The sequence below is a fragment of the Pseudorasbora parva genome, chromosome 10, assembly GCF_024679245.1.
Source record: "Pseudorasbora parva isolate DD20220531a chromosome 10, ASM2467924v1, whole genome shotgun sequence".
NCBI classification, from domain to species: domain Eukaryota; kingdom Metazoa; phylum Chordata; class Actinopteri; order Cypriniformes; family Gobionidae; genus Pseudorasbora; species Pseudorasbora parva.
The window spans coordinates 43,814,510-43,841,720 of NC_090181.1; the positions used below are offsets into that span (position 1 = coordinate 43,814,510).

A 27,211-nucleotide genomic window follows, 5' to 3' on the forward strand; every position below is an offset into this window, starting at 1 on the left:
CTGGGGTGTTAGGACCAACACAGACCACAGGGTGAGCGCCCCCTGCTGGCCTCACTAACATCGCTTCCAACAGCAACCTAGTTTTCCCAGTTGGTCTCCCATCCAGGTACTGACCAGACTCAGCCCTGCTTAGCTTCAGTGGGAAACCAGTCTTGGGCTACAGGGTGATATGGCTGCTGGCTGTAATGATAGCTCATCTACCTGTAATCTTCTAGTATCCCCAAAGACACCTTTAGTTTGCTCAGGTGTATTTTATTAGGGTTGGCGCTAAAGATAATAGCCCTCCTTGGTCAGATTTAAGGAATCCTACAGTAGAGCATGGTTCTAGCCACAGTAAGGTTATGGGCTTGATTCCCAGGGAATGAGATGCACAGTATACCTTGCATGCAATGTAAATCCCTGCCAGCATCTGAAAATATGAAATTAGGTATCAGAACTTTACAGAGATTTTGAGAACAATCCCCCAGAATACCTTACATCAAACTTGTTGGTTTCATTCAATTTGGTCTTTAAAATACATATTTATGCCAGTGTGTGGAAGCAGACCTAAATTTGATTACTTTTTTTTTTTTTTTGATACCCTGTCCATTCACTTCCTGGTAAGGTATTTAGCTGGCTTACGTGAGGCCATGCGAGGCTGTAAGACAGTCTAATCTCTGGAGGTAAGTCTTGGGCACCTATACCACCAAGACTACAGGAGATGTGGCTAAGGATAGCTCCTCTAAGAGGATTAACGCAAGTGTGAGGGAGTGTCCTATGTGAGGCCATAAATGATTAGTCTGGACGCATATCCTGAGCAACACCGCAGGCACCAAGGACACAGCCGCTCTTTACTTGTCTCTTACACTTTGCATCTTAGTCCTGCGCTGCATTCTCACAACCATGTCAAAGGAAAAACTGGAGGCTTTGGTGAAGCGCATGGAGGTGACCCTCGTGGAGATGGAGCAACTGAAGCTGCACTGTGGCCGGCAGAGTGAGGAGCTGAGCCAGCTAGTGGTGGAGCTCCGCCGGGAGAACCAGGAGCTCGCCGAGAAGTACAACCAGCTGGCCCAGGACATGAAGGAGGCTAAAGAAGTCATCGAACAGTTGCAGGACACCAAGTACGCCTTTGACGCAAAGGAGAGGCAAGCCCAGAAGCTCAGCCGACAACTCTGAAAGACGAAAAACTGAACTGGTGACCCAACGTTTACTAGTTGATTATGGCACGTCATTGGGCATATTGTTAATTACAGAGAGCTGCTACAAAAAAGTGAAGACAACTACATGGACATGGAAAACGTCTTTGTAATGATTACACACTGTGTGCTTCTGCTGGGGTGTTTTAGGCCTAGGTGGGAAACAATGTTAAATATGCCAATACTGATGTTGATTTAAATGAGCTCACCCTGTAAATGTATGGCATCGATGTAATGAAAGATGGACAAAACTGCAGGTTGTTATGGTTGAAAAGGGGACAGAGGTCAATGCAAAGCCTTGGTATTATGACATAGCTGCCAGTATTTGAAATGTGAAGTTAGTTGTGGAACTGTGACAATGACCAAACATCTGTTATTTAGTAAAATGTAAAATCACACTGTAGCTGATTAACTTCTGAACACGCGGTCAGACTCTAAAGGATTATCTAACCAAATGTAAACTCTAAATCCTGTGCATGTGCGGTCAGAAGTTTGAACCAACATGGAAACGCTCTCTACTGGGCCTTTATGGGCAGTGGTTAGGTTATAGATTGCGCCAACATCGGTATTGGTGCCCTGTATAGCTGCAAAGATTATATCCAAAAATATCCCATTCCAGGTAATTGATTGAGAAAAATGACTAGATCAAGCTTTGCCATCTGCATGGATTTTCAAAATGGCTTTGAATGACTTCACTTTGAATCATTGTTTCCTCATTCAGTACTCGAAACATTACAGTAATCACTCCTCTATTAAAGGGGGAAAAAACATGATACTTCTCTAATGCATTTTTGGTCCGTGTCACAATATGTAAATCCAGCTGTTTCAAAAAAACAGTCCATCTAAGCCCGAGGTGACCAGTAATGTGTCTGTTTCCAATCCCTATACCTTTTTTTAATGTCAGGGAAACTAACCACTTTATCTTCTTTAACACTGTAGCCACTGTTAGGACTGTGGTTTCACATTAAAAATGCCTTCTAAAATATTGGTATGAGTCATAATTTTAGATTCAAATGTGTATACTGTGTATCATTTCATCAAATCTCTTTTGGATCATTATTTTTCAAAGACTATGAATATGCCTTAATATGTCCATACAGAAATTCTTTTGAAATCACCAATCCCGTTGTCCATCCTCAGACACTGATACATGAATTATGCTATTGTAGACGCCTGCAGAGCATTGTGGGAAATCACTTACATGCCACCCTGGATGTCATTGAATAAGTAGTTGAAGAGCAATCTTTCCGTGTTATGATGTGTGTTATGATTTCTAATACTATAGAGTGCAGTGCGTCTCTGCTAATTTTCTGCATATGCTCATTTATGCAGTGTTGTGAAAAATGTCATTGCATGAAAACATGCATTTACATTTAAAATGTTCAACATTATTTATTATGTGTAGTGTGTTAATGTTTTTCAACAAAACTGAAAAATGACCTCTATTTAAAGACATTACAATTATATATATATATATATATATATATATATATATATATATATATATATATATATATATATATTTTTTTTTTTATACAAAACTACAATTTTGTATATAAATTAACAGAATGGTAGTTTCTCAGTGGCTAAAAAGTTACTAGTTACACCCCGGCCTTTATCAGAGGATCATGTCTAAAATTAGAATAAGGCGCACCCAAGATAGTGAAAGAATACATTCACCAATTCCGTCTCCATGAGCTATAATGAGACGTGGAGAACCCAAAGGGTCGCCATGCTGACATTAAAGCAGGGAGGATTGGATTTCATGGTGCTTTCTGCTTTCCTGCAGCGGTTTGTAGATGAGAGGATGAGGAAGGGAAATCCTGTCGATACCAGCTCTTGACGCTAGAGGGGGCAGAGCTTATTTGACCTCAGCAGAAAAATCTATATCTTGTTGAACTATCGTTTTTAATGATGAAAATTATTAAGATCCCGTCATTGAAATAGTTTAAACCATTACTGACACACTCAATTAAATTAAACAGGCGCATCTAGATCATTTTAATCAAAAGCACAATTATCTGGACTATATATATATATATATATATATATATATATATATATATATATATATATATATATATATATATATATATATATATATATATATATTTATTTATATATATATATTTATATATATATACACACACAAGTCCTTCTCAAAAAATTAGCATATTGTGATAAAGTTCATTATTTTCCATAATGTAATGATAAAAATTAAACTTTCATATATTTTAGATTCATTGCACACCAACTGAAATATTTCAGGTCTTTTATTGTTTTAATACTGATGATTTTGGCATACAGCTCATGAAAACCCAAAATTCCTATCTCAAAAAAATTAGCATATCATGAAAAGGTTCTCTGAACGAGCTCTTAACCTAATCATCTGAATTAACTAATTAACTCTAAACACCTGCAAAAGATTCCTGAGGCTTTTAAAAACTCCCAGCCTGGTTCATTACTCAAAACCGCAATCATGGGTAAGACTGCCGACCTGACTGCTGTCCAGAAGGCCATCATTGACACCCTCAAACCAGAGGGTAAGACACCGAAAGACATTTCTGAACGAATAGGCTGTTCCCAGAGTGCTGTATCAAGGCACCTCAGTGGGAAGTCTGTGGGAAGGAAAAAGTGTGGCAAAAAACGCTGCACAACGAGAAGAGGTGAGCGGACCCTGAGGAAGATTGTGGAGAAGGACCGATTCCAGACCTTGGGGGAGCTGCGGAAGCAGTGGACTGAGTCTGGAGTAGAAACATCCAGAGCCACCGTGCACAGGCGTGTGCAGGAAATGGGCTACAGGTGCTGCATTCCCCAGGTCAAGACACTTTTGGGCTACAGAGAAGCAGCACTGGACTGTTGCTCAGTGGTCCAAAGTACTTTTTTCGGACGAAAGCAAATTTTGCATGTCATTCTGAAATCAAGGTGCCAGAGTCTGGAGGAAGACTGGGGAGAAGGAAATGCCAAAATGCCTGAAGTCCAGTGTCAAGTCCCCACAGTCAGTGATGGTCTGGGGTGCCATGTCAGCTGCTGGTGTTGGTCCACTGTGTTTTATCAAGGGCAGGGTCAATGCAGCTCGCTATCAGGAGATTTTGGAGACTTCATGCTTCCATCTGCTGAAAAGCTTTATGGAGATGAAGATTTGGTTTTTCAGCACGACCTGGCACCTGCTCACAGTGCCAAAACCACTGGTAAATGGTTTACTGACCATGGTATTACTGTGCTCAACTCTCCTGACCTGAACCCCATAGAGAATCTGTGGGATATTGTGAAGAGAAAGTTGAGAGACGCAAGACCCAACACTCTGGATGAGCTTGCGGCCGCTATCGAAGCATCCTGGGCCTCCAGAACGCCTCAGCAGTGCCACAGGCTGATCGCCTCCATGCCACGCCGCAGTGAAGCAGTCATTTCTGCAAAAGGATTCCAAGACTAAGTGTTGAATGCATAACTGAACATAATTATTTGAAGGTTGACTTTTTTTGTATTAAAAACACTTTTCTTTTATTGGTCGGATGAAATATGCTATTTTTTTGAGATTTGAAATTTTGGGTTTTCATGAGCTGTGTGCCAAAATCATCAGTAATAAAACAATAAAAGACCTGAAATATTTCAGTTGGTGTGCAATGAATCTAAAATATGTGAAAGTTTATTTTTTATCATTACATTATGGAAAATAATGACCTTTCACACAATATGCTAATTTTTTGAGAAGGACCTGTACTTTAGTAGTAAAACGTGAAGCATTGTCCATTTAATTGGTGCAGAGATTAAGTAGTTTTGTAAAAACGTTTGGCGCACCTCAGTCTGAGCTGAGTTTGCTGATTGTAGCTCTATAGTTACAGTTAACAATTTTAGTCTCATAACAATAAAAATGCGTTTAAATAGAATAGCATTATCTTCTCAAGGCAACATAACACAGTAACTGAAGTTGTAAGGCATGGTATTTATAGTTATCATGGTATTTTTAGGGATCTCTCTCTCTCTCTCTCTCTCTCTCTCTCTCTCTCTCTCTCTCTCTCTCTCTCTCTCTGTGTGTGTGTGTGTGTGTGTGTGTGTGTAGGTGTGTAGGTGTGTGTGTGTGTGTGTGTGTGTGACGCACTGTGGACGTTTAACAGCAGCCTTCTCTCACGCGCCTCAGAGAGCAGATCCATCACCGTGAGATGCGAACACCAACTCTGTTTCCTTTCGACAGCCGCAAAAGTGAGTTATGTGTATATGACTTACTGTTCGCTTTTTTCAGTGTGTTTTCTGTGTGAGACAAAAACTTCTTGCCGTTCTCGCTGAAACATGAGCAGTTCATCACACTCTGTGTTGAGTGATAGTTTCATCGACCTCTGTTAACTGTGACTGGATTATTGATTAAAAAAAAAAGTCTAACTTAATCAGATCAGTTTTCTTCATCTGAATTGATGTCATTTTTACAGAAAAAATTACAAAAACGTAGAAACACTGTATGAAAGTGAACGGTAAGAATAACGGATGACATAAAACGTGTTCAGATTAATCAAAATAAGTTGTATATGTCCTCTCGTAACTTTTTTTGTTTTGTTTTGTCGCATTTTTTGTAATCACCCTTTGCTGTTGTTAGCTTCAGTCGTCCTGTGGTGTTTAATTAACAACATGCTGTTTAGGTTTAAGTGTGTCATATCCTGCAGTCTCTTAAGCAACTGGTTTATTGTTTTTATTTTTATTTCTTAATTTCTGGTATATTTTGACTGTAGCCTACAGTTTTTTGATAATATGATGTGTTAATGGTTGATATAAAGTTTCCATCTGTGGGCTAAAATCACATCTATACTTTCACATGAGTTCAGAAAATCTCATCTTGTGAGCGGTGTTTGGCAGGTGGCAGCATGTTTCTCATAATAAAGAACATTTAGCTTGTTTCAGGCTGTTGGAACATGCTTTGTGAGAGGGTTGCTTGATTACTCAGAGGTTTAATGTATATTGGCATCACTGAGCTGGTGGATATTGAAAAGCTTGCACTGTTGGCTGACAGTTCCGATCATTTCCTCTTAACAGTAAGGCCACACATTCAGCACTGAAACCTCAGAGCCCTCAGATCACTGAAACATCACACCGAGATCATGAATTGGTACAGTGGGTTTGAGTGAACACTGGGTAATGATTTGGAGTTTGAATTTGGATGATGGGAAGAGGAATTTAGGTACTGAGGCCTCTGACATTTTCATATAGAGTATATTTTTCTCAAATGATTGGACATTTTTGTAAACTAAATTAAAGTTGAGTTGAAACTATGATTGGCCATCTGAGACAGAATTTGGGTGTTTGCACTTGGTGTGACGTCCACTGATTCATTGGAATCACATTAAATCTTAGCGTCAGAAATTCAAGCGGTGTCAGACATTTTGCATCAAAAGTTGTTCTTCTATGTGCTATAGGTTATTGAGACCAAAGGCTTGGTTACGATATGCATTGTACAATAAGATATACAGTGTGCTGTTTCAATACCATTCAAATAATTAACACACCCATCAAAACTGCATTCTGTTTGCTACTTCAGTTCTAATCAGTATTTAGGAATTTTGAAATATATTCAAGAGTTATAATGTCGTTCAGTGTCAACATAACCAGAGGTCCCCAGTTCAATTTAAAAAAAAAATGTGTTTATAGGTTTTCTGTAAAAAGACTTCTGTGAAAAGGGTTAAACTGTTTTTGTGGAGAATCTTTCATACTTCTTGAGTTACAGGCATTTTATCTTTGGAAAAAATAATAATTCTATGTTCTCTGTAATTGAGGTGATGCATTACGAGATACATTTCTAGTTTCAACATGATTTGTTCTTTAGATTTAATTATAAAAAGTATTAGCTTCAGCTGTATGCAAATACCCACATTTGGTTTTAAGACCTCCATATCTCTGGGACTGAACCATCGAGGGCCTTTAAAATGGAAACCAAAAGGAATGAGTGTTAAGAACCTGAATTTAAAAGGATATTAAGATATCTTTAATACTCCTTGAGTTACAGGCATCCGACCCGTTTTCCGACATGGAGCACTAATTAAGATTAAATCATAAGAACTGTTTTTTGCTCATTTTTGAACTGTCACCGTTGGCATATAATGCAACAAAGATTGCTAAAGTCAACAGATGTTACTAATAGAGCAGCCAATCTCAGTGTAAAACTAAAACAATGCTGCTGCCATCTTTCTCAAGTCATCGATCAGACAGTGCACTATATAGGGGATAGGGAACAATCAGACAGTGCACTATATAGGGGATAGGGAACAATCAGACAGTGCACTATATAGGGGATAGGGAACGATCAGACAGTGCACTATATAGGGGATAGGGAACAATCAGACAGTGCACTATATAGGGGATAGGGAACGATCAGACAGTGCACTATATAGGGGATAGGGAACGATCAGACAGTGCACTATATAGGGGATAGGGAACGATCAGACAGTGCACTATATAGGGGATAGGGAACGATCAGACAGTGCACTATATAGGGTATAGGGAACGATCAGACAGTGCACTTTATAGGGGATAGGGAACAATCAGACAGTGCACTATATAGGGGATAGGGAACGATCAGACAGTGCACTATATAGGGGATAGGGAACGATCAGACAGTGCACTATATAGGGGATAGGGAACAATCAGACAGTGCACTATATAGGGGATAGGGAACAATCAGACAGTGCACTATATAGGGGATAGGTAATGATCAGACAGTGGACTATATAGGGGATAGGTAACGATCAGACAGTGCACTATATAGGGGATAGGTAACGATCAGACAGTGGACTATATAGGGGATAGGGAACGATCAGACAGTGCTCTATATAGGGGATAGGGAACGATCAGACAGTGCACTATATAGGGGATAGGTAACGATCAGACAGTGCAATATATAGGGGATAGGTAACGATCAGACAGTGCACTATATAGGGGATAGGTAATGATCAGACAGTGGACTATATAGGGGATAGGGAACGATCAGACAGTGCTCTATATAGGGGATAGGTAACGATCAGACAGTGCACTATATAGGGGATAGGTAATGATCAGACAGTGGACTATATAGGGGATAGGGAACGATCAGACAGTGCTCTATATAGGGGATAGGTAACGATCAGACAGTGCACTATATAGGGGATAGGTAATGATCAGACAGTGGACTATATAGGGGATAGGGAACAATCAGACAGTGCACTATATAGGGTATAGGGAACAATCAGACAGTGCGCTATATAGGGGATAGGTAACGATCAGACAGTGCACTATATAGGGGATAGGTAATGATCAGACAGTGGACTATATAGGGGATAGGGAACGATCAGACAGTGCACTATATAGGGGATAGGGAACGATCAGACAGTGCACTATATAGGGGATAGGGAACGATCAGACAGTGCACTATATAGGGCAGGGGTCGCCAACTGGCGGACTCCGGTCCGGATCCGGACCGCGAAATACATCCATCCGGACCGCGAAGCCTTTTGACACACTGAAATAACTAAATGCCTGATGCGATTTAAAATAAATAAATAAATAATCACATTTATATCAGGCAGCTCAGTAGAACCGTTTTTCCTATGTTGCCACGGTTGCGTTGACAGTTAAAGGGGTCGCACACCGGACTGAAGCTCATGGGCGCGTCTCAGGATCTCACAGCAGATGCACACATTACGCGCGAGCTCAGTTTTGAATCGACTCCTGACAGAAGAACTTCACGATGAGTGTATCTCTTGTAGCACAGGGTGAAATCAGTATGTACATGGAGGATTTGAGGGAAATATAATATAAATGTAATACATCGTGCAGCTCTTCTGTCAGAAGTCGATTCAAAACTGAGCTTGCGCGTATGTGAGCGTCCGGTGTGAGATCCTGAGACGCGCCCATGAGCTTCAGTCCGGTGTGCGGCTACGTTACTATGCTCACTACATGTTTAGGCGCGCAGTGAAGAGACTGAAGAAAGCGGCGCGCAAAACAGAGGCTGAATCAGAAATTGGCCCCTTAACCCTCATCAACTTTTCCCTACGTTAGTCCACTATTACAGTTCACTTGAAGGAGTGAATGAAAACGAGTGCGTGAAGTCGGACAGCTGTTGTGTGTACATCGGCTGTACACTCGTTATTGCGGTGCAACATGTGAGTACACTCAAACATGTCCACTGTGGTTTCGGACGCCACTACAAATGGCTGTCCCCTCAAATAATGCCCTATTTAGGGTATAGTGGCGATTTCTGATTCAGCCATACACATTTTAAAAACCCCTTTATCCTCAGCAGTCTGAGGTAAGGGCGCAGAAAATAAATGAGCCAATTTCTCACATGCACTGAAGTTCAGACAATGTAGCTATATTAACTTTATTATTATTATTTATTTATTTTGGAACAAGGAATGTTTATGTTTCCATTCCATCTTTAAGTTCAACTCAGCTCAGCCTTTTGAGAGGTTATTTACGTTTTTCTGGATTTAAAGGAACAGTTGAAATAAAGAGATAAAATATTTTGTGGACTTTTTCATTTTTCCAACACTGGTGGCACCTTATTTTTGCCTGTTTGTGTTTCTGGATGATATTGCTAATGATTTTTTACCAGTGCAATTTGAAGCACAGAGAGAGCAGTGCTGAAGATAGTCTCTACCTAACTAAATGTAGGCTATACATGTGAATGAACAAAACATTATGTTATGAGATTTCTGTTTTGTTTTTTAACCAGGAGGGTTTGTGTTCATTGATTGTTACTGTTTATCTCAGTTCAGCAGAAAAAGCACTTTAGTTGCTAGTAATGTTGAAATTAATGTATTTTCAGTGCAGATTTAGAGATGAAGGCATTTTTTCATTCATCATATTTTTGTCAGACATGGCTACTGGTTGAAGTAGATATTTTGTACCAAAGCAAACAGAATAACCTCAAAATTAAATACATTTTTTGAAGGATTACCTATGTTTGCTTTAAAAAAATGAAAAGACATACTTTATCTATATGAGAACATATTATATTTTGTTCAATAAAGACATTTTAATCTACACTAATTTCTTTAGTCTGGCAAAAAGACATCGATTCATGTTTTTAGGTATATAACTGTCTCGGACCTCGGCCGGTGAGAAGGTTTTTTTTCTGGACCCCAAGCTATTTTAGTTGAAGACCCCTGATATAGGGGATAGGGAACAATCAGACAGTGCGCTATATAGGGGATAGGGAACGATCAGACAGAGCACTATATAGGGGATAGGGAACAATCAGACAGTGCGCTATATAGGGGATAGGTAACGATCAGACAGAGCACTATATAGGGGATAGGGAACGATCAGACAGTGCACTATATAGGGGATAGGGAACGATCAGACAGTGCACTATATAGGGGATAGGGAACGATCAGACAGTGCACTATATAGGGGATAGGGAACGATCAGACAGTGGACTATATAGGGGATAGGGAACAATCAGACAGTGCGCTATATAGGGGATAGGTAACGATCAGACAGTGCACTATATAGGGGATAGGGAACGATCAGACAGTGCACTATATAGGGGATAGGGAACGATCAGACAGTGCACTATATAGGGGATAGGTAATGATCAGACAGTGGACTATATAGGGGATAGGGAACAATCAGACAGTGCACTATATAGGGTATAGGGAACAATCAGACAGTGCGCTATATAGGGGATAGGTAACGATCAGACAGTGCACTATATAGGGGATAGGTAATGATCAGACAGTGGACTATATAGGGGATAGGGAACAATCAGACAGTGCACTATATAGGGTATAGGGAAAAATCAGACAGTGCGCTATATAGGGGATAGGTAACAATCAGACAGTGCTCTATATAGGGGATAGGTAACGATCAGACAGTGCACTATATAGGGGATAGGTAATGATCAGACAGTGGACTATATAGGGGATAGGGAACGATCAGACAGTGCTCTATATAGGGGATAGGGAACGATCAGACAGTGCACTATATAGGGGATAGGGAATGATCAGACAGTGCACTATATAGGGGATAGGGAACAATCAGACAGTGCGCTATATAGGGGATAGGTAACGATCAGACAGTGCACTATATAGGGGATAGGTAATGATCAGACAGTGGACTATATAGGGGATAGGGAACGATCAGACAGTGCACTATATAGGGGATAGGGAACGATCAGACAGTGCACTATATAGGGGATAGGGAACGATCAGACAGTGCTCTATATAGGGGATAGGTAACGATCAGACAGTGCACTATATAGGGGATAGGTAACGATCAGACAGTGGACTATATAGGGGATAGGGAACGATCAGACAGTGCTCTATATAGGGGATAGGTAACGATCAGACAGTGCACTATATAGGGGATAGGGAACAATCAGACAGTGCACTATATAGGGTATAGGGAACAATCAGACAGTGCGCTATATAGGGGATAGGTAACGATCAGACAGTGCACTATATAGGGGATAGGTAATGATCAGACAGTGGACTATATAGGGGATAGGAAACGATCAGACAGTGCACTATATAGGGGATAGGGAACGATCAGACAGTGCACTATATAGGGGATAGGGAACAATCAGACAGTGCGCTATATATATATATATATATATATATATATATATATATATATATATATATATATATATATATATATATATATATATATATATATATATATATATGCTACATGTTTTAAGGCACTTCAGTGGGCCTTTAAAAGAAAACATTTATATAGCGCTTTTCTAGGCACTCAAAGCGCTTTACATTGAAGGGGGAATCTCCTCAACCACCACCAATGTGCAGCGTCCACCTGGATGATGCGACGGCAGCCATTTTGCTCCAGAACGCTCACCACACACCAGCTGATTGGTGGAGAGGAGACCGAGTGATGAAGCCAATCAGGATATGGGGATGATTAGGAGGCCATGATGGACAGAGGCCAATGGGCAAATTTGGCCAGGATGCCGGGGTTACACCCCTACTCTTTATCGAAGAACATCCTGGGATTTTTAACGACCACAGAGAGTCGGGACCTCAGTTTAACGTCTCATCTGAAGGACGGTGCTCTTTGTCAGTATAGTGTCCCCATCACTATACTGGGGTGTTAGGACCCACACAGACCACAGGGTGAGCACCCCCTGCTGGCCTCACTAACACCTCTACCAGCAGCTACCTGGTTTTCCCAGTTGGTCTCCCATCCAGGTACTGACCAGGCTCAGCCCTGCTTAGCTTCAGTGGGAAACCAGTCTTGGGCTACAGGGTGATATGGCTGCTGGTATGTGATGCCCAGTTTTGTTTTCTGTAAGTATTTACACAGTCAGCAGAAAGTCTTGTGTCATGCTTGTTTGATGGCTGTTCAGGAATGTGGATGGCCATTCTAGGGTATCTTAGAAACAAAATTAAATTTTGATTTAGCCACTTTAAAAGGGCTGTTTGTCAGGCGTTCCCACTAATATTGTTTTTTCTTCTTCTCTTTTTCATAATTCATGCTTTCAGCCGAGGGGATGTGTCTTGTCTGTTTGAGCATGCACAGCTTCAGGGGCTTTTCTAATCAACAAAAAACTAACACACATCTTTGTCTGTTGCAGCACGCTGGGTGTGTGAGGATTAATTTGGCACAAATCAGGTATGGTTTACACACAGGTCATGTGGGCATAATATTGTATGGCACAGCTGTGTTTTCAGCATGTCTGCTGTCTGCTGTGCCCATCAGTGAGGATTGATTTAAGTGATCAGGATGCTGTCGGTTGTGGTCTGTCTGCAGCTGTTACTGGCCTCTGTTTTTATGGTAAGTGAAATACTGCAGTACACTATAACCAATGATGGTTCAGCCAAAAAATTTCACTTGCTTCACTTTGCAAGATAGATTACAGCTATGAAACCTGATAAAGAGAAATGTAACTGTTAATGAACACATCCCAGGACAGATTATTATAGAACAAACCTTATCTACTTTAAAGTGAACCTATTATGCAAAATTCACTTTTAAATGGTGTTTGAAACACTGTTCCACAGTGTGTGTGTAAACAAACACCCTATAATGGTAAAATCCATCCACTTCATTTATTTTATAAGCCAAATAAATTAGTAGCATTGTCTGAAAATACACTTCCAGATTTTGAAATCAGAGTAGGGACAAGCGCCCTGACAATCTGCCCTATTAGTATAGATCAACCTTGAGGGAGCTGCACATAGTCCGCCATGTTTATATCCATTCAAACCAAGCCATGAAGTCCAAGGAATTGTCTGTAGACCTCAGAGACAGGATTGTATCGAGTCACAGATCTGGGGAAGGGTACAGAAATATTTCTGCAGCATTGAAGGTCCCAATGAGCACAGTGCCTCCATCATCCATAAATGGAAGAAATTTGAAACCACCAGGGCTCTTCCTACAGTAGAGCTGGCTGCCTAGCCAAACTGAGCGATCAGAGAAGAAGGATCTTAGTCAGGGAGGTGACCAAGAACCCAATGTTCACTCTGACAGAGCTCCAGAATTTCTCTGTGGAGAGAGGAGAACCTTCCAGAAGAACAACCATCTTTGCAGCACTCCACCAATTAGGCAAATCAATAGAGTGACCAGAAGAAAGCCACTCCTCAGTAAAAGCAAAAGGCACCTGAAGGACTCTCAGACCATGGGAAACAAAATTCTCTGGAAACAAAGATTGAACTCTTTTGCCTGAATGATGAGCATCATGTCTGGAGGAAACCAAGCAGCGTTCATCACCTGGCCAATACCATCTCTACAGTGAAGCATGGTGGTAGCATCATGCGGTGGGGATGTTTTTCAGTGGTAGAAACTGGGAGACTTGTCAATATCAAGGGAAGGATAAATGCAGCAATGTACAGAGACATCTTGATTTAAAAAAAAAAAAAAACTTTAAAAAAAAAAAAAAAACTTGCTCCAGAGCGCTCTGGACCTCTGACTGATGTGAAGGTTTATCTTCCAAAAGGACAATGACCCTAAGCACGCAGCCAAGATAACAAAGGAGTGGCTGCGTGACAACTCTATGAATGTCTTTGATTGGCCCAGCCAGAGCCCAGACTTGAACCTGATGGAACATCTCTGGAGAGATCTGTGAATGCTTATTTTACTTACTTTTATTTGTTTTATTTTTTTTATTTTGAATAAATTTGCAAAGATTTCAAACAAACTTCTTTCATGTTGTCATTATGGGGCATTGTTTGTAGAATTAAGGACAAAAAATGATAAATTAATCCTTTTTGGAATAAGGCTGCAACATTAAATTGGGGAAAAGTGAAGCTCTGTGAATACTTTTTAGATGCACTGAAGTCAGGACAAAATCAGTGCTTGGTAATCGATTAATCACAAAATAAAAAGAATTATCCTAAAAAATTATCCAAAATAAAAGTTTGTGTTTAGATAATATATGTGTCATGGTTCTGTCACTTCGGTCTAACTTATTCTTGGTTTGGTGACACTCCTGTATTGGTCTTGTCTTTGTGTGAGACATTGGCTGGTAATTTGTCTTTGCTGGCCATGTGCTTGTATTTGTCATGTTTGGTCTGCGCACATTGCCTCACCTGTCTTCCCTCATTACCTTTTTTGTTTTTTCCCTATTTATTCTCCTTGTGTTTGCTGTCCTGTGCTAAATCGCTGTCATTTGTTTCCCATCTTGCTTTGTTTCCTGCTCCTTAGGTTTAGTTAAGTTTAGTCAAGTTTGGTTTTCCCCCTTGTGGGTTTTTGTTTTATTTTATGCTCCAGGTCAAGGCTGTGTGTTTCCTCCGTCAACAGGGGGTGGATATCAGAAGGTTTGCCCTAGAATTCCGAAGCACGGCTCAATGATGGGGCTCTGGGGCTCAATGATGGGGCTCTCATGGACCTTTTTAATTATACCCTTACTGAGCCCTTCCAATGGGGTGTTAAGAGAGGGCCAGGTCACACCATTTGAAGCAGCAGTGGAGTATTTCGCTTGTCAGCTGGAGAAGGCTACATGAGAGGCACCCTCGTTAGCACAGAAGCAGGACTCCTGTCATTCACACAGGTTCAGTGGTCCAAGAAGACCCAACTGTAGTAGTTCAAAGTCCGGTGGTCCAGGAGGACCTGATTTTGATAGTCCCAACTCCAGTAGTCCAGGAGGACCTGACTTCAGTGGTCCAGGTCCGGCGGTTCAGAAGGACCTGAATGAGGGGGTCCAAGGTCTGGTGGTCTAGGAGGATTTGAAGGTGGTGGTCCAAGACTCCTGCAGGACTCCTGTCATTAATCCAGGTTTGGTGGTCCAAGAGGACCCGACTGCAGTGGTCCCAAGTCCTGTGGTCCAGGAGGACCCAACTTTGGTAGTCCTAATTCTGGTGGTCCAGGAGGACTCAATGGTAGAGCTCCCAAGCCATTGGTATTAGAGCAGTCTGCTGTCCCTCATAGGGCAACAGAGACCATCACCAAGCACCTTGCCCTGCCTAAGCCGCCCAAACTTCTTGCCTTGATGGCTCCAGCCCCTAAACAGTGTCTAGAGAGGGCTCCAGCTCCTGTCTCCAGTCTAGAGAGGATTGAGCCTCCTGTCCCGAGTCCAAAGAGGACTCTGTCTCCTGTCACGAGTCCCGAGAGGACTCCGTTTCCGATCAAGCCTCCTGCCAGCCAGCCACAGTCAAGCATCCAAACCCGCCTGAACCAACCTGGCCTCCTGCCCGGGATTTAGAACCGCCTGAACCACCCTGGCCCTCAGTCAGGACTCCAGATTTGCCGGAGCCTGCCTGATCCATCTCTCCAGTCCTGCCCTGGCCCTCTGCCAGGACTCCAGATACGCTGGAGCCCGCCTGGTCCATTCCTCCAGTCCTGCCCTGGTTGTCTGCCAGTGTTCTTGATCGGCTGGAGCCACCCTTTGGCTCCTGCCTGGCCTTCTGCCAAGACTCCAGGCCCACCTGAGCCTCCCTGGTTCAACTCTCCCACCCCTCCCTGGTCCCCTCTAAGGACTTTCGGGGCGGTCCCACTGGCACTGACTTTGTTCCCCTCCCGCCCCTCATTGTCTCTGTGCTTTAATGTTCCTGTCTTGTTTTCGTTCTATCAATAGGTGGCGTCCCTTTTGATGGGGGATGAATCAGGGTTCTGTCACTACAGTCTAGCTTATTGTTGGTATTCTTACACACTCCTGCATTGGTTTTGTTTTTGTGTGAGCACATGGCTGGTAATTTGTCTTTGCTGGCCATGTGCATGTGTTTGTCATGTTTGGTGTGAGCACATGGCTAGTCACGTGTTTCCATTCACGATTAATCAATTGCCCAGCACAAGAAAAAATAGTATAAATCCTACTTCTTTATTACATGACATCTGATAATAAGCATTGGGCCCAAACAGCATGTGGACACATTTGAAGTCTTAAGTCTTACTTGCTATGAAAAAGTAGATATTTTCTTCCAGACTGTAGTGGAAACAGATGAGCGTGCCATTGCAGGGCCAGAGTTTAAGCACATTAAATGATTGTCTCATTTAATTTCCTTGTTTTTATTGTGTTTATATATCCCACAATTTTAATGTGGCATAAATATTTTAAACTGATCAAGAAAAAAACATGCTAGTAAACACTAGTATCAGATTAGTATCAGTATGGGTATATACTCAAGATTGTGGTTTTTGTATCGGTATCGGACATGAAAAGGTGTTCATCCCTAATCTCTCCATTCATTATACAATTATCTATTATATTTGGATGTATATCACAATGAGGAAGGAAATATCTCTTAACTACTTCTGTTTCATTGCAACTTTATTTGATGGAAACATATGATTTCTCAACTGTGTATAGCAACCCACTGGTGATTTCTGGGATGAGTGGGGCCCGTACGGTGAATGCAGTCGCAGCTGTGGTGGTGGGGTCACCGTGAGGACCAGGCAGTGTGTTACCCAGCGGTAAGTCTTCACTTTCACAAATGCCTCATGTCATTGAGAGAGACTTTTATTTACTATAATTCTAATAACACTTGATTTGTGTCACCCAACAGTCGTTGAATAGTTTAACAGTTAAAGTAGTACTTCAGCATTGGGAAGATGAATCTGTATTTAAACTGGGTCATTAATGTAGTAGAAATGTGAAATTATTTTTTAATTTCGTGCTTTCAGAAAAGACAGAAAATGTATTTTTGTCTCATGGGGATGAAAGACAACACTTCCCAGAATGCTTTGCTGCCCTGTGAGGCCATTCCCAAAGCCACCGCTACTAGATTACTGGATTACTTTCACTTTCCCATCGCGACCGCGTTCATTTTCATAAAATCAATTCAGTTAGAGAACAGACACTACAATTAAAAACTGAACGTGTCTGTTCAATATAATGTGATTTAGCCGCTGAGGGAGTCTCACAGCCCAAACGCTGCAGTAGTAGGATTACATTGACAGTCATGAATGAGCTTGTGAAGAGAGCTGAGGTAATGTTAATGGCATAGATTCACAGCGCATGTTCAGTCTGGAGCGTTTGTAAGCTTAACTTTCATAGGAATTAGTTTGAGAAGTTAAAACACTCACTTTACTCCGCCGGCTGCACCGTTTACATGAATGCCTGCAGCTGCCCGATCAGAGCGCTGTGAGTGTGATCCCATCCCCCATGCAAGGATTGAAAACATGCGGAAATGGCTCCCTCTGCTGGCTGTAGTCTTTAGCCTCTGGCCAAAAATTCCTCCGATGACGTAAATTGACGATATTTGCGTCATCGGAGGAATTTTTCCAGAAATAAAATGCATAAATCTCTCATCTCAGGGGGATATGAGAGGAGGGAGCACAATCATTTGAATATACTCCAGGGTTTCTATTGATACAAAGCCATATGCTAATCACTGAAGTAACCCTTTAACTTGTGTAAGTTCAAGGGTAGAACAGATGTCATGGAGTTTTTAGGTATCTAATAGTTCTTTAAATGCACAAGAGAGAGGGAAGTTAGGGGCCGTTCACACAGAACTTTGCATCTAAAAATGCTCAGGAATGGGTTAAAAAAAGCTCAGAATGTGACGGTACCTAGACAAGCTTTTGAGACGTGATCCAATAATGGAAATAACAGAAATAGCTAAATGGCAGAATAGATAGCTACTATTTTTGACATGGAAAAAAGAGAAAATAGTCACACTGGCTATGGCATCTGACCTCGCTGCTCAGACAACGATATTGCTGTGTTTTTCTAGCCTGACGTGGTCTAGTCAGAATTTGAGTCTGAAGCTGCTCCACTGGGCTGTAATTATGGGGCGTGTTTCAACCGAACCTGGAAAGACATCAATTGGACAGACCTACAACCAATCAGAGCAGCGGAGCGACGCATAACGTTAGTTGTCAAATGTCAACAGAACTCAACTGCACTGTGTTGCCAAGTCTGCGTTTTTTTCCGCGGGTTGAAGCGATCTCAATTTTGTGATATATAGACTCATGAATGCGAATTTTAGCAGGCAACCTTCCCAAAATAACACACATTTTACCTCCCAAATGCCATTTTTTTTCCCAGAGAACTGTACGTTACTGTTTATCATCCCTCCGTCATCGTCTCAAGTCCGCCCTGATGATTTCATTGGTCAGTTTCTGTTCAGGCATAATTACTCCTCTATGGATCGAGTCCAGACCGATCTGCCCGAGCTCAAATGTTGTGGGTGGGGCTGAGTTCGGCTGGCATCCAGGTTAATGTTTTTCACTACTGATATTTATTCAAATGAACACTTTACAGTTGGTTAAGTCATTCTCTTCAAATGCTATTGAGCTTTAAATTATGGCATAATTTGTATATGATCCCATACAGTAGTTGAAAACATATTATATATAAACATATTCCTAAATTTGTTAATATTGAACATTCAATGTCAAGCCAACTTTATGCCAGTAGGAAGAGCCCACAATTGAAAGTATAAATTTGCATACGTCTTCTGCTTTTTATAAAGCCTCATGGGAACCATGCCTGTCCTCAAGGTCTGTAAAACTCCTTCAGTCTTAGAGCTCAGCATATAAATCAAAATTGCTTTTGAAAAGTTTCAGAAAAAAATGTCAAACCCACGAAGAGGTTCGAACCTTTGCAAGCTTTGGGGTGTTGATGGACTCGACCTCTGATAATTGTTGTTATGATCATCGCACTGAATCCAATCAGGACAAAGTCTTTATCAAAAATTATTAAATAATTTTTGTTGTGCCATTTTTCTTTTCTTTTCTTTTTTTATTATAAAAAAGACTGACTAAAGCTAGAATAAAATGTGTTGTTGATGTTTTAAAATAGATTATTCATCAATTGCATGTTCATACAACAAAATATTCTGAGGGTCATGAAAATTTTGTGAAATTTAATAAAAAATACTGGTGCTGTCTTGCAAGTTGAAAAATCAAAACGCTGATGGGGAAAGGGTTAACGTTTCCATAAATCTATGGTAAATTTCAAATGCACAAAAGGATCGTCATAGAGGACAGTTTCAGTAGATTAAAAAATATTCTTTACACTGAAAGATTCTTTTAGGAACTCAAAATGCGGTAACACTTTATGGGGAATACATATTCAATATTAAATATGATGTTTGCTTCAATAAACTCCTAATTTACTGTTTATTAATAGTTAGTACTGTAGTTGTGAAGTTTAGGTATTGGGTAGGATTAAAGGATGTGGAATATGGTCATGCAGAATAAGGCTTTAATATGTGCTTTATAAGTACTAATAAACAGCCAATAGCCTAGTAATAGAAATGCTAATAAACAACTAGTTAATAGTGAGAATTGAATCCTAAAATAAAATGTTACCCAAAATGTTTCTTCTATCAATGTGGAAACAACCTTTATCCTCTGGTCATTTTACAAAAGTAACACTGGTTTAGTCAAGTATATGCTTTAAGTGGAACATTGTATAACATTACATTGTATAATTATGTGTTTAAGCGATAGACACTTGGCTGGGGAAAGTCTTCACCAGGACATTGAGCGCTTTGGCCATAAATCTGGGTGTTGGAATCTGGTCTGCTTGTCCTGTCTTGCATTTTTCTCTGTGAACGGTGCTCAGGCAAACAAGACAGATTGTCTATCACCTTACCACTCCTCTAGATTATTTGGCTAGTCCCAATTTAGTTAAATGATACTGTGGTCTAATACAAACCCTTGCATTTTGCCCCTGCCTATAGAAACTGAACAATACAACGTATTCCTGACTGATGTTATTATGAATCCTTGATGCATTGGGAAATCTAGCAATCCATGTATGACTCATAGTTACCCAGAAACATTTTTGACATTGAACTCTGTGACTTGCGAGAAATTTGAGCTTTTAAATGCACTTCTCGCTCAAGACTAAAACATCCCCCTAAGGCGATCTTTCTGAGACTTTGAGACATCTCTCTTCCAGCTTGGTGCAAGTGTTTCTACCGGTGTGTACTTCAGTCTCGCCGGGTGGATGAATCAGGCACCACACCCTGACTTCTTTCTTTCAATGTTACTGTCTGTCATGTGCTGACTTATCATTTAGAAATACTGGAAACGCCATGCAGCTGTATCCGCTCATTAATAATGTTATACATGAGTAAAGGAGAACAGGATGACGGGTGAGGTATGATGTAATGCAGATCTTTTGTTGTGTCTCGAAAGAGATTGAGGCATCAGCCCTCAACACACCCATCAGCACTTATGATCTCTGTGCATATGTGTGCCTGTGTGGGTAGAGACCGGCCAGAGACCGAGATCAGACGATTTTCCTCATGCTCGGCCCAGACGGATGACTGGGTCTGTTTTGTTGCCAGCGACACAGGCAATAACGTCAGCTGCACATTCTCGCTCTCTTCTCTCGGTCGGTGAAGTGCCACACATCCGCCTCCTCTCACTCGCTCGTCTCATTGGCTTCGGTTAAATAGTGTTTGTATTCCTGCAGGTTTCGCTCTTACACCACTGAACTATATTAATGGCTCTTGTGAGTTTCAAGTACCAAAATGAATGGCTCACTGCGCTTAAATGGTCAAATACACACAAAATGATGTCAAAATGACCATCTTGGCGCATATTCAGTTAAACATAGCCCAATATTATAAGCTGATATTTTGCAGTTTGTAATTATCGGCTTCAGCCAATGTTTTCTACTTGGCTAGTAAGTTTTGTGAGCCAGACTTTTATTTTGACAATGCTGTGCTATCATTGTAGTATTTAATGGTAATCATCGTCGCCGGGGATCTCCAGTTTCATTAGCCCTTGTGTATTTACACCCATGTATTTTGTGCTTGGTCAGTCATTGCTGTTGTAACGACTTTGTTGTTTTTGTTTAATTGAAATGGCCATTTCACTACACTTCTTCCACTTTGAGCCAGCTTCTGCATGCTTTTTTGATCCTGCCTTCCCACTTGTTACATATATTCACTATCTTCAAATTAAAATGGTGTGATATCATGTATATCGGCCACCCTGCTGGTTACACTTAGTAGACTATTTTGTAAACTATGAAGACTATTTTGATAGTCTACTTTAGAGATTCTACTAACTATAAGTAACTTTATTAACTATATGTAAACTCTCAATAATTTGCAAATAATTGTCAACTATCTCTCATTAGAGTGTTTGTAGTTAGTAGTTGTTAGGTGTGGATTAGTTATATGTATACATTAGTGTTTGTCTGTTGGGGAGCATCCAAATAAAGTGTTAGCAGATGTTAAGCAGACAATCTACTAATACTCTAATGAGAGTTTGTTGACATGTAAGTGCAAAGGTACTTATATTTAGCAGAATGTCTAAAGTGGACTATAGAGATAAAGTGTAACCACTGTGCTCTATAAGAAACCAGTCATTAAAGTCTGTATCAGTCAATCACCAATCACAAACACACGAATGCCAAATTTGCCAAATATTTTCCATAATTGCCAGTTACCATGCTAAGCTACAGTCATGTATTTCATCTATCCTCTCTCTCTCTACAGGACTGATGGTGGTCACAGCTGTGTGGGTCCAGATAAGTCCTATCGCTCGTGTAATATCCAGGTACACACTGAAAGCTCTTCTGCTCAATGACCCTGTGTCTGAGGAAATTAACTCTTATACCTGATCAGTATATGGCATTTATATCTTTCGTTCTTATTTAGCATTGTATCTAGATTATTATTATTTTTTAAAATTATTATTTACTCTACTGTTCAAAACTTTAGGGGCATTTAGGGCGTGTTCACACTTAAGTCTTTTCTTAAGCTGCCAGCATCTGTTTTACATTATAATCCTATGGAGTAAACTGTGTTTTCAAAAAACCGACATTCTCCTCCTCGTTAACTTCGAAAGCTAATGCAAGATCCATTTATTTAATCAAAAATACAATAAAAAGAGTAATACTGTAATATATTATTATTATTTAAAATAACTGTATTTGAATATTGGCCTGTAGTAAAATGTAGTTTATTCCTGTGATCATTACTCCAGTCTTAAATGTCACATGATCCTTCAGAAATCGTTTTAATTTGCTGATTTGCTACTCAAGAAACATTTCTTATTATCAGTGTTGGACATTTTACATTCATATTAACAGTTGTGCTTTTTCATATTTGTGTGGCAACAGTGATACTTTTTATTTTTAAGGTTTCTTTGATGAATAAAAAGTTTTAAAGAACTGCATTTATTTAAAATAAAAATAGATTTATAAATGCCTTTGCTCTCACTTTAGATAAAAAAATGCATTGTTTGCTGATTAAAATGATTAATTTCTTTTTAAAAATCTTTCTGAGCCAAACGCTTGACCAGTAGTGTATGTAATCTGAATGATCTGAGTTTCCAGGACTGTCCTGAGGGCTCCAGGGATTTCAGAGAAGAACAGTGCTCTCAATTCGATGGCACTGACTTTCAAGGAAAGCGCTACAAATGGCTGCCGTATTATGGTGGTACGTACAGGCAGGAAGTGACTTTGTGTGTCAGAACTGATAGTTCTAAATGAAATTATGGAATATTGTACAACTGGAAGTTCATCCTGCTTTTGGCTTTTTTCATCATACAGTGACCAGGGACTGTCAATCAGCAAACGCACCAAACACAATAGCGATGCACCTAAATTGTTTTCACTAATATTTACCTGAAAACCAAAAGGTTTATATAATAATCAAATGTATGTAACAATCAGCACTCAAATAATTAAATTACACATAAGACAGTTTTTATATAAACTTTTTAAAGATTTAATTAAACATAAATGAAGAAGACAGCAGGTTAAATAAAAATATAATGAATATGTAACATTGCGTGACAGTGTTTACAAGCTTTTTTACTGGCATCTTTACGCGGTTGAAACACTGATCGATCGATTACATGAGATATGCTTCATTTCAGTAAATTATACTGTCTCTTTCCACATGTCTTCTGATACTCATTCACGTATATTTGCTGCTGTAACTAGTAGTAAAGAAGAAGAAGAGATGATCAGTTTACAAGCCTCTTGATCTGAAGCAAATACAGCGATCTGTCACGGCACATTAAAGAGTGGCAAAAGACATTTATTGTTTGAATTTCTTACCAAAATCTACAGAATTTGATAGATGAGGCTTTGTTTCATATCAAAAGTAACAACGCTTATAATGATCATTGGATGTGAGGCGCAACTAATAATGTTTAATGAGGTTTTGTTCACGCATCGAACAGCATAGACTAGATCTTGGTTCATCAGAATGAAGGTAGATTAAAATTGAGAAATCGATCAACTTAGCCCTAGTGTCCACTCAGCTGACATGTTGACTTTTTGTAGCTTATCAACGTTGTTCACAAAGTCGAAAGTGCTTATTAAACATTACAATGATTTCAGCCCTCCAAAGATTTCGGTGACTAATATAAAAGTAGCCAGTATGACGTGTCATGTGCTATATTCCATGATATTTATGCTACAGCATTTACAATGAATCTAATATATCTTTTTTTAATGTTTTAGTTTTAGTCTTTGTTATTATTCTGTACAGGAGACAATGCTGATGTTAAGCTGTATTTTCTTTCTTCTGTTCAGGAGAGAATCCTTGTGAGTTGAACTGCATTCCCAGAGGAGAGAACTTCTACCTTCGCCACAAGTCTGCTGTGGTGGACGGCACACCCTGCCACCCTGGAGGAAAGGACATCTGTGTGGACGGCCTCTGTAAGGTTAGCACAGCAATCTTCTAGGACACATAAGACCAGATTTACTTAATATGGCAAATCAGAGTGAGAGCGCAAAAGCTCAGATGGGAGTGGACAGTTCAGCACGTGATCCACTGACAGCACACACACATTAAAGAACACAGGCGCAGCCAGATCATTTCCATAGACCTACACAATCTACCAAGAGCAGCGCAAATTAGCGTCTGGTTTAAGACGTGCTTTTATTGGGCGGTAAATAATGGCGCAAACACCAGTGAACTGACGAACACAAACCTTAGTAAATCACCTCACATGATTGATTTTAATACTCTCCTCCCATAAATACTGCGTCTGAAAGGGAAACTCCTACAAATGCATATGCAATAAGATCAGCCGCAAACATAACCCTGTCCACACCTTTTCAGCGCTAGTTTATCACTTTTTAGTTTATCAGTTTATCCAGTTTGTCATCCTTTAGGTGAGTGTAGGTGAGTGTATATATATATATATATATATATATATATATATATATATATATATATATATATATATATATTTATTTATTAAATGACTGGTGATGGTTTCACTAGATCAGACCCTATTCCTCGTCTGGGATCGAGCAGAGCCTCTGAAGCTCTTCCTTTCAAACTGCATCGATTTGGACCTTCAACTGCTGGTTGCCATTGAAGTCCACTTAGGGCTGGGCGATATCATTCAGGAGCGAAAATATACCTTTAAACCTTAAAGAAATACAGATTTTATATTTAACTTGATATTTATGGATATCGACTGATATGGAAAATTATATAATATTGAATTTTTTGGGGTCCAGCCCTAGACTTGATTAATTTAGGTAAGTTGTGCTCGCTGTGAGCATGAACCTCAAGCCAGAGCCCACCGCAGACCCCGAGCTGAAGCCCGTCGAGTCTAACTGGGTGTGTGAGCCGATATTGATGTTCATCCCTGAGGGAATTTGGCATCGTGGAGTGGAGTTCCACTCATGCTCCTGAAGTCTGTTCCTCCACATGTGAACTCCTGGATTGCCTGATTCCCTTCTGTATTCAAGCCCTAAATTAATCGCCTGTTTGAAATTTCTCCGTGGACCTTATGGCCATGGAGTTAAAGGAACACTTCATCGTTTTTAGAAATAGGGCTTATTCAACTACATTTAGATATGTGGGCAAATGCATTTTTGTCTCAGTGCATGCATTGTTTTAGTTTGGCAAGGTCGCCGCTAGCTTAGCTTGGCATAATGAATGGAATCCTATGTTGCCAGCTAGCATGTCCCGAGTAAAAGGGATTAAAAAAACCCCCACCTAATTACTTCTTGTGCAGATAGGCAGATATTGATTTGGGACTATATTATGGGGAAGCACAGGTGAAGCACTGCTACTTGGGCGTAGAGATATCACGCAACACATTGTGATCGCTCAACATCCAGAGGACGTGAGGATGAGAGCCGTAATATCTCAATACTAATGGGCAACACAGGTCCTTTGATAAGAAGAACCAGGTTTGCTTTTTGTGTGTTTTTTCTAGCATTTTCGAAACATGCTCGTCGGACCAAATATTGATGAGGCACTTCCTCGTTGCTCTACGTTTGCCCCCTTTGGTTACACAATGGCGCGTTGTCAAATCAGCTGACTATGTGTTGCATCTTGTGACATTACGTCCGGTTTTTGGTTAGTTTACATGTCTTTGGTCCGTGTTGCGTTCATATATCAATCGAACCGCACCTGAGTTCGTTTAGAAGCGGACCGAGACCCATCTTTTTAGCGGTCTCGTTGCGCACCAGGGTTCAGATGGCAGTGTTCACATATGTTCAAATGAACCGCACTAAACGTGCAATCGCACCAGGGTTCGTTTTAATCGAAACAAACATGACAAGTGTGAACACACCCTTAATCTGCATCACTATTTGTACTTGTTGTGAATACGCAGGCCACAAGAAGTAATTAGGTGTTGTTGTTTTTTTGGATAACTTTTACTTGAGACATGCTATCTGGCAACATAGGTTTCCATTCATTATGCTAAGCTAAGCTAGCGGCGACCCTGACAAACTAAAACAATGCATGAACTGAAATAAAAATGCATTTGCCCACATATCTAAATGTAGGAAAGAAGTTGAATAAGCCCTATTTCTAAAAACGGTGGAGTGTTCCTTTAAACAATAGAATCTTTGTTAAAAAGCACAGCCTCAAAGCACGTTTTACTGTATTTTGCCTTGACTGTGAAGGGTGTGTTCTGAGAACTATTGCTCTGTGTTTTTCCTTTCTCTGCTCACAGCGTCTCGGCTGTGATAACATGCTGGAGTCGCCCCAGGAGGAGGACCCCTGTTTACAGTGCGGTGGAAATGGACAGTCATGCAATCTAGTCAAAAACTATTTCTCAATGCGCAACCTGCCCAAAGGTAAACTCAGCCAAAGTACAACCACATTTAGAATTATATGGACAAATATCCCTAAAAAAAGTCGTTTTACCCCCTACTTATAGGTTACAATCAAATGTTTATCATCCCTGTTGGGGCTACCACTATTAGCATCAAGGAAACTGTTCCAACACGCAATTATCTTGGTGAGTGTATGAGAATATGATCCGAATCCTAATCTGTCAATCATTAGAATTAACCCTTTTATCATAACATTTTTGCCTCAGCAATCAAAAATCTACGTGGTGAGTACTATCTTAATGGACACTGGGTGATCGATTTCTCTCGTGCCGCTCCCATTGCTGGCACCGTGCTGTACTACCAGAGGGGAACCGAAGGGGAACGGACCCCCGAGATAATCACTGGCCGTGGCCCTACAACTGAGCCTCTGGTGATAGAGGTGAGAGCCAGTTTAAAGAGCCTTGCTTATTTGATTTCTGTATTAAGTAATGTAAATGCTGCTCAACATGAACTCAGCATGAGTTTGAGTCACTTTAAAGTGGATTTAGGAACGCAAACCATCTTCAGAAACTTGTGATGAGAGGTGCATATCAACAAAAGAGAAGCCAGGGCTTGACGCTTACTTTTTTCCCAAGGATCACCTGCGCGCATTTAGGGCCACAACTAACCA

At 40.4% G+C, this 27,211-nt stretch overlaps 1 protein-coding gene and 1 pseudogene across 2 annotated transcripts in view; one reads left to right on the forward strand and one right to left on the reverse strand.

The window, feature by feature from the left end:
• Positions 1-5,277: 5,277 nt before the first annotated feature.
• The window catches only part of paplna (papilin a, proteoglycan-like sulfated glycoprotein), a 71,801-nt gene continuing 49,867 nt past the window's right edge, over positions 5,278-27,211 (forward strand). For both annotated transcript variants that reach the window (XM_067456221.1, XM_067456222.1), the window contains exons 1-10: positions 5,278-5,375; positions 12,730-12,767; positions 12,855-12,929; positions 16,900-17,003; positions 21,995-22,055; positions 22,837-22,939; positions 24,046-24,176; positions 26,439-26,562; positions 26,646-26,726; positions 26,808-26,980. In XM_067456221.1, coding sequence (XP_067312322.1) covers positions 12,879-12,929; positions 16,900-17,003; positions 21,995-22,055; positions 22,837-22,939; positions 24,046-24,176; positions 26,439-26,562; positions 26,646-26,726; positions 26,808-26,980 — 828 coding nt within the window. In that variant the 5' untranslated portion in view covers positions 5,278-5,375; positions 12,730-12,767; positions 12,855-12,878. The remainder of the gene's footprint in view (positions 5,376-12,729; positions 12,768-12,854; positions 12,930-16,899; positions 17,004-21,994; positions 22,056-22,836; positions 22,940-24,045; positions 24,177-26,438; positions 26,563-26,645; positions 26,727-26,807; positions 26,981-27,211) is intronic.
• On the reverse strand, positions 12,302-12,418 carry LOC137091696 (5S ribosomal RNA; annotated as a pseudogene).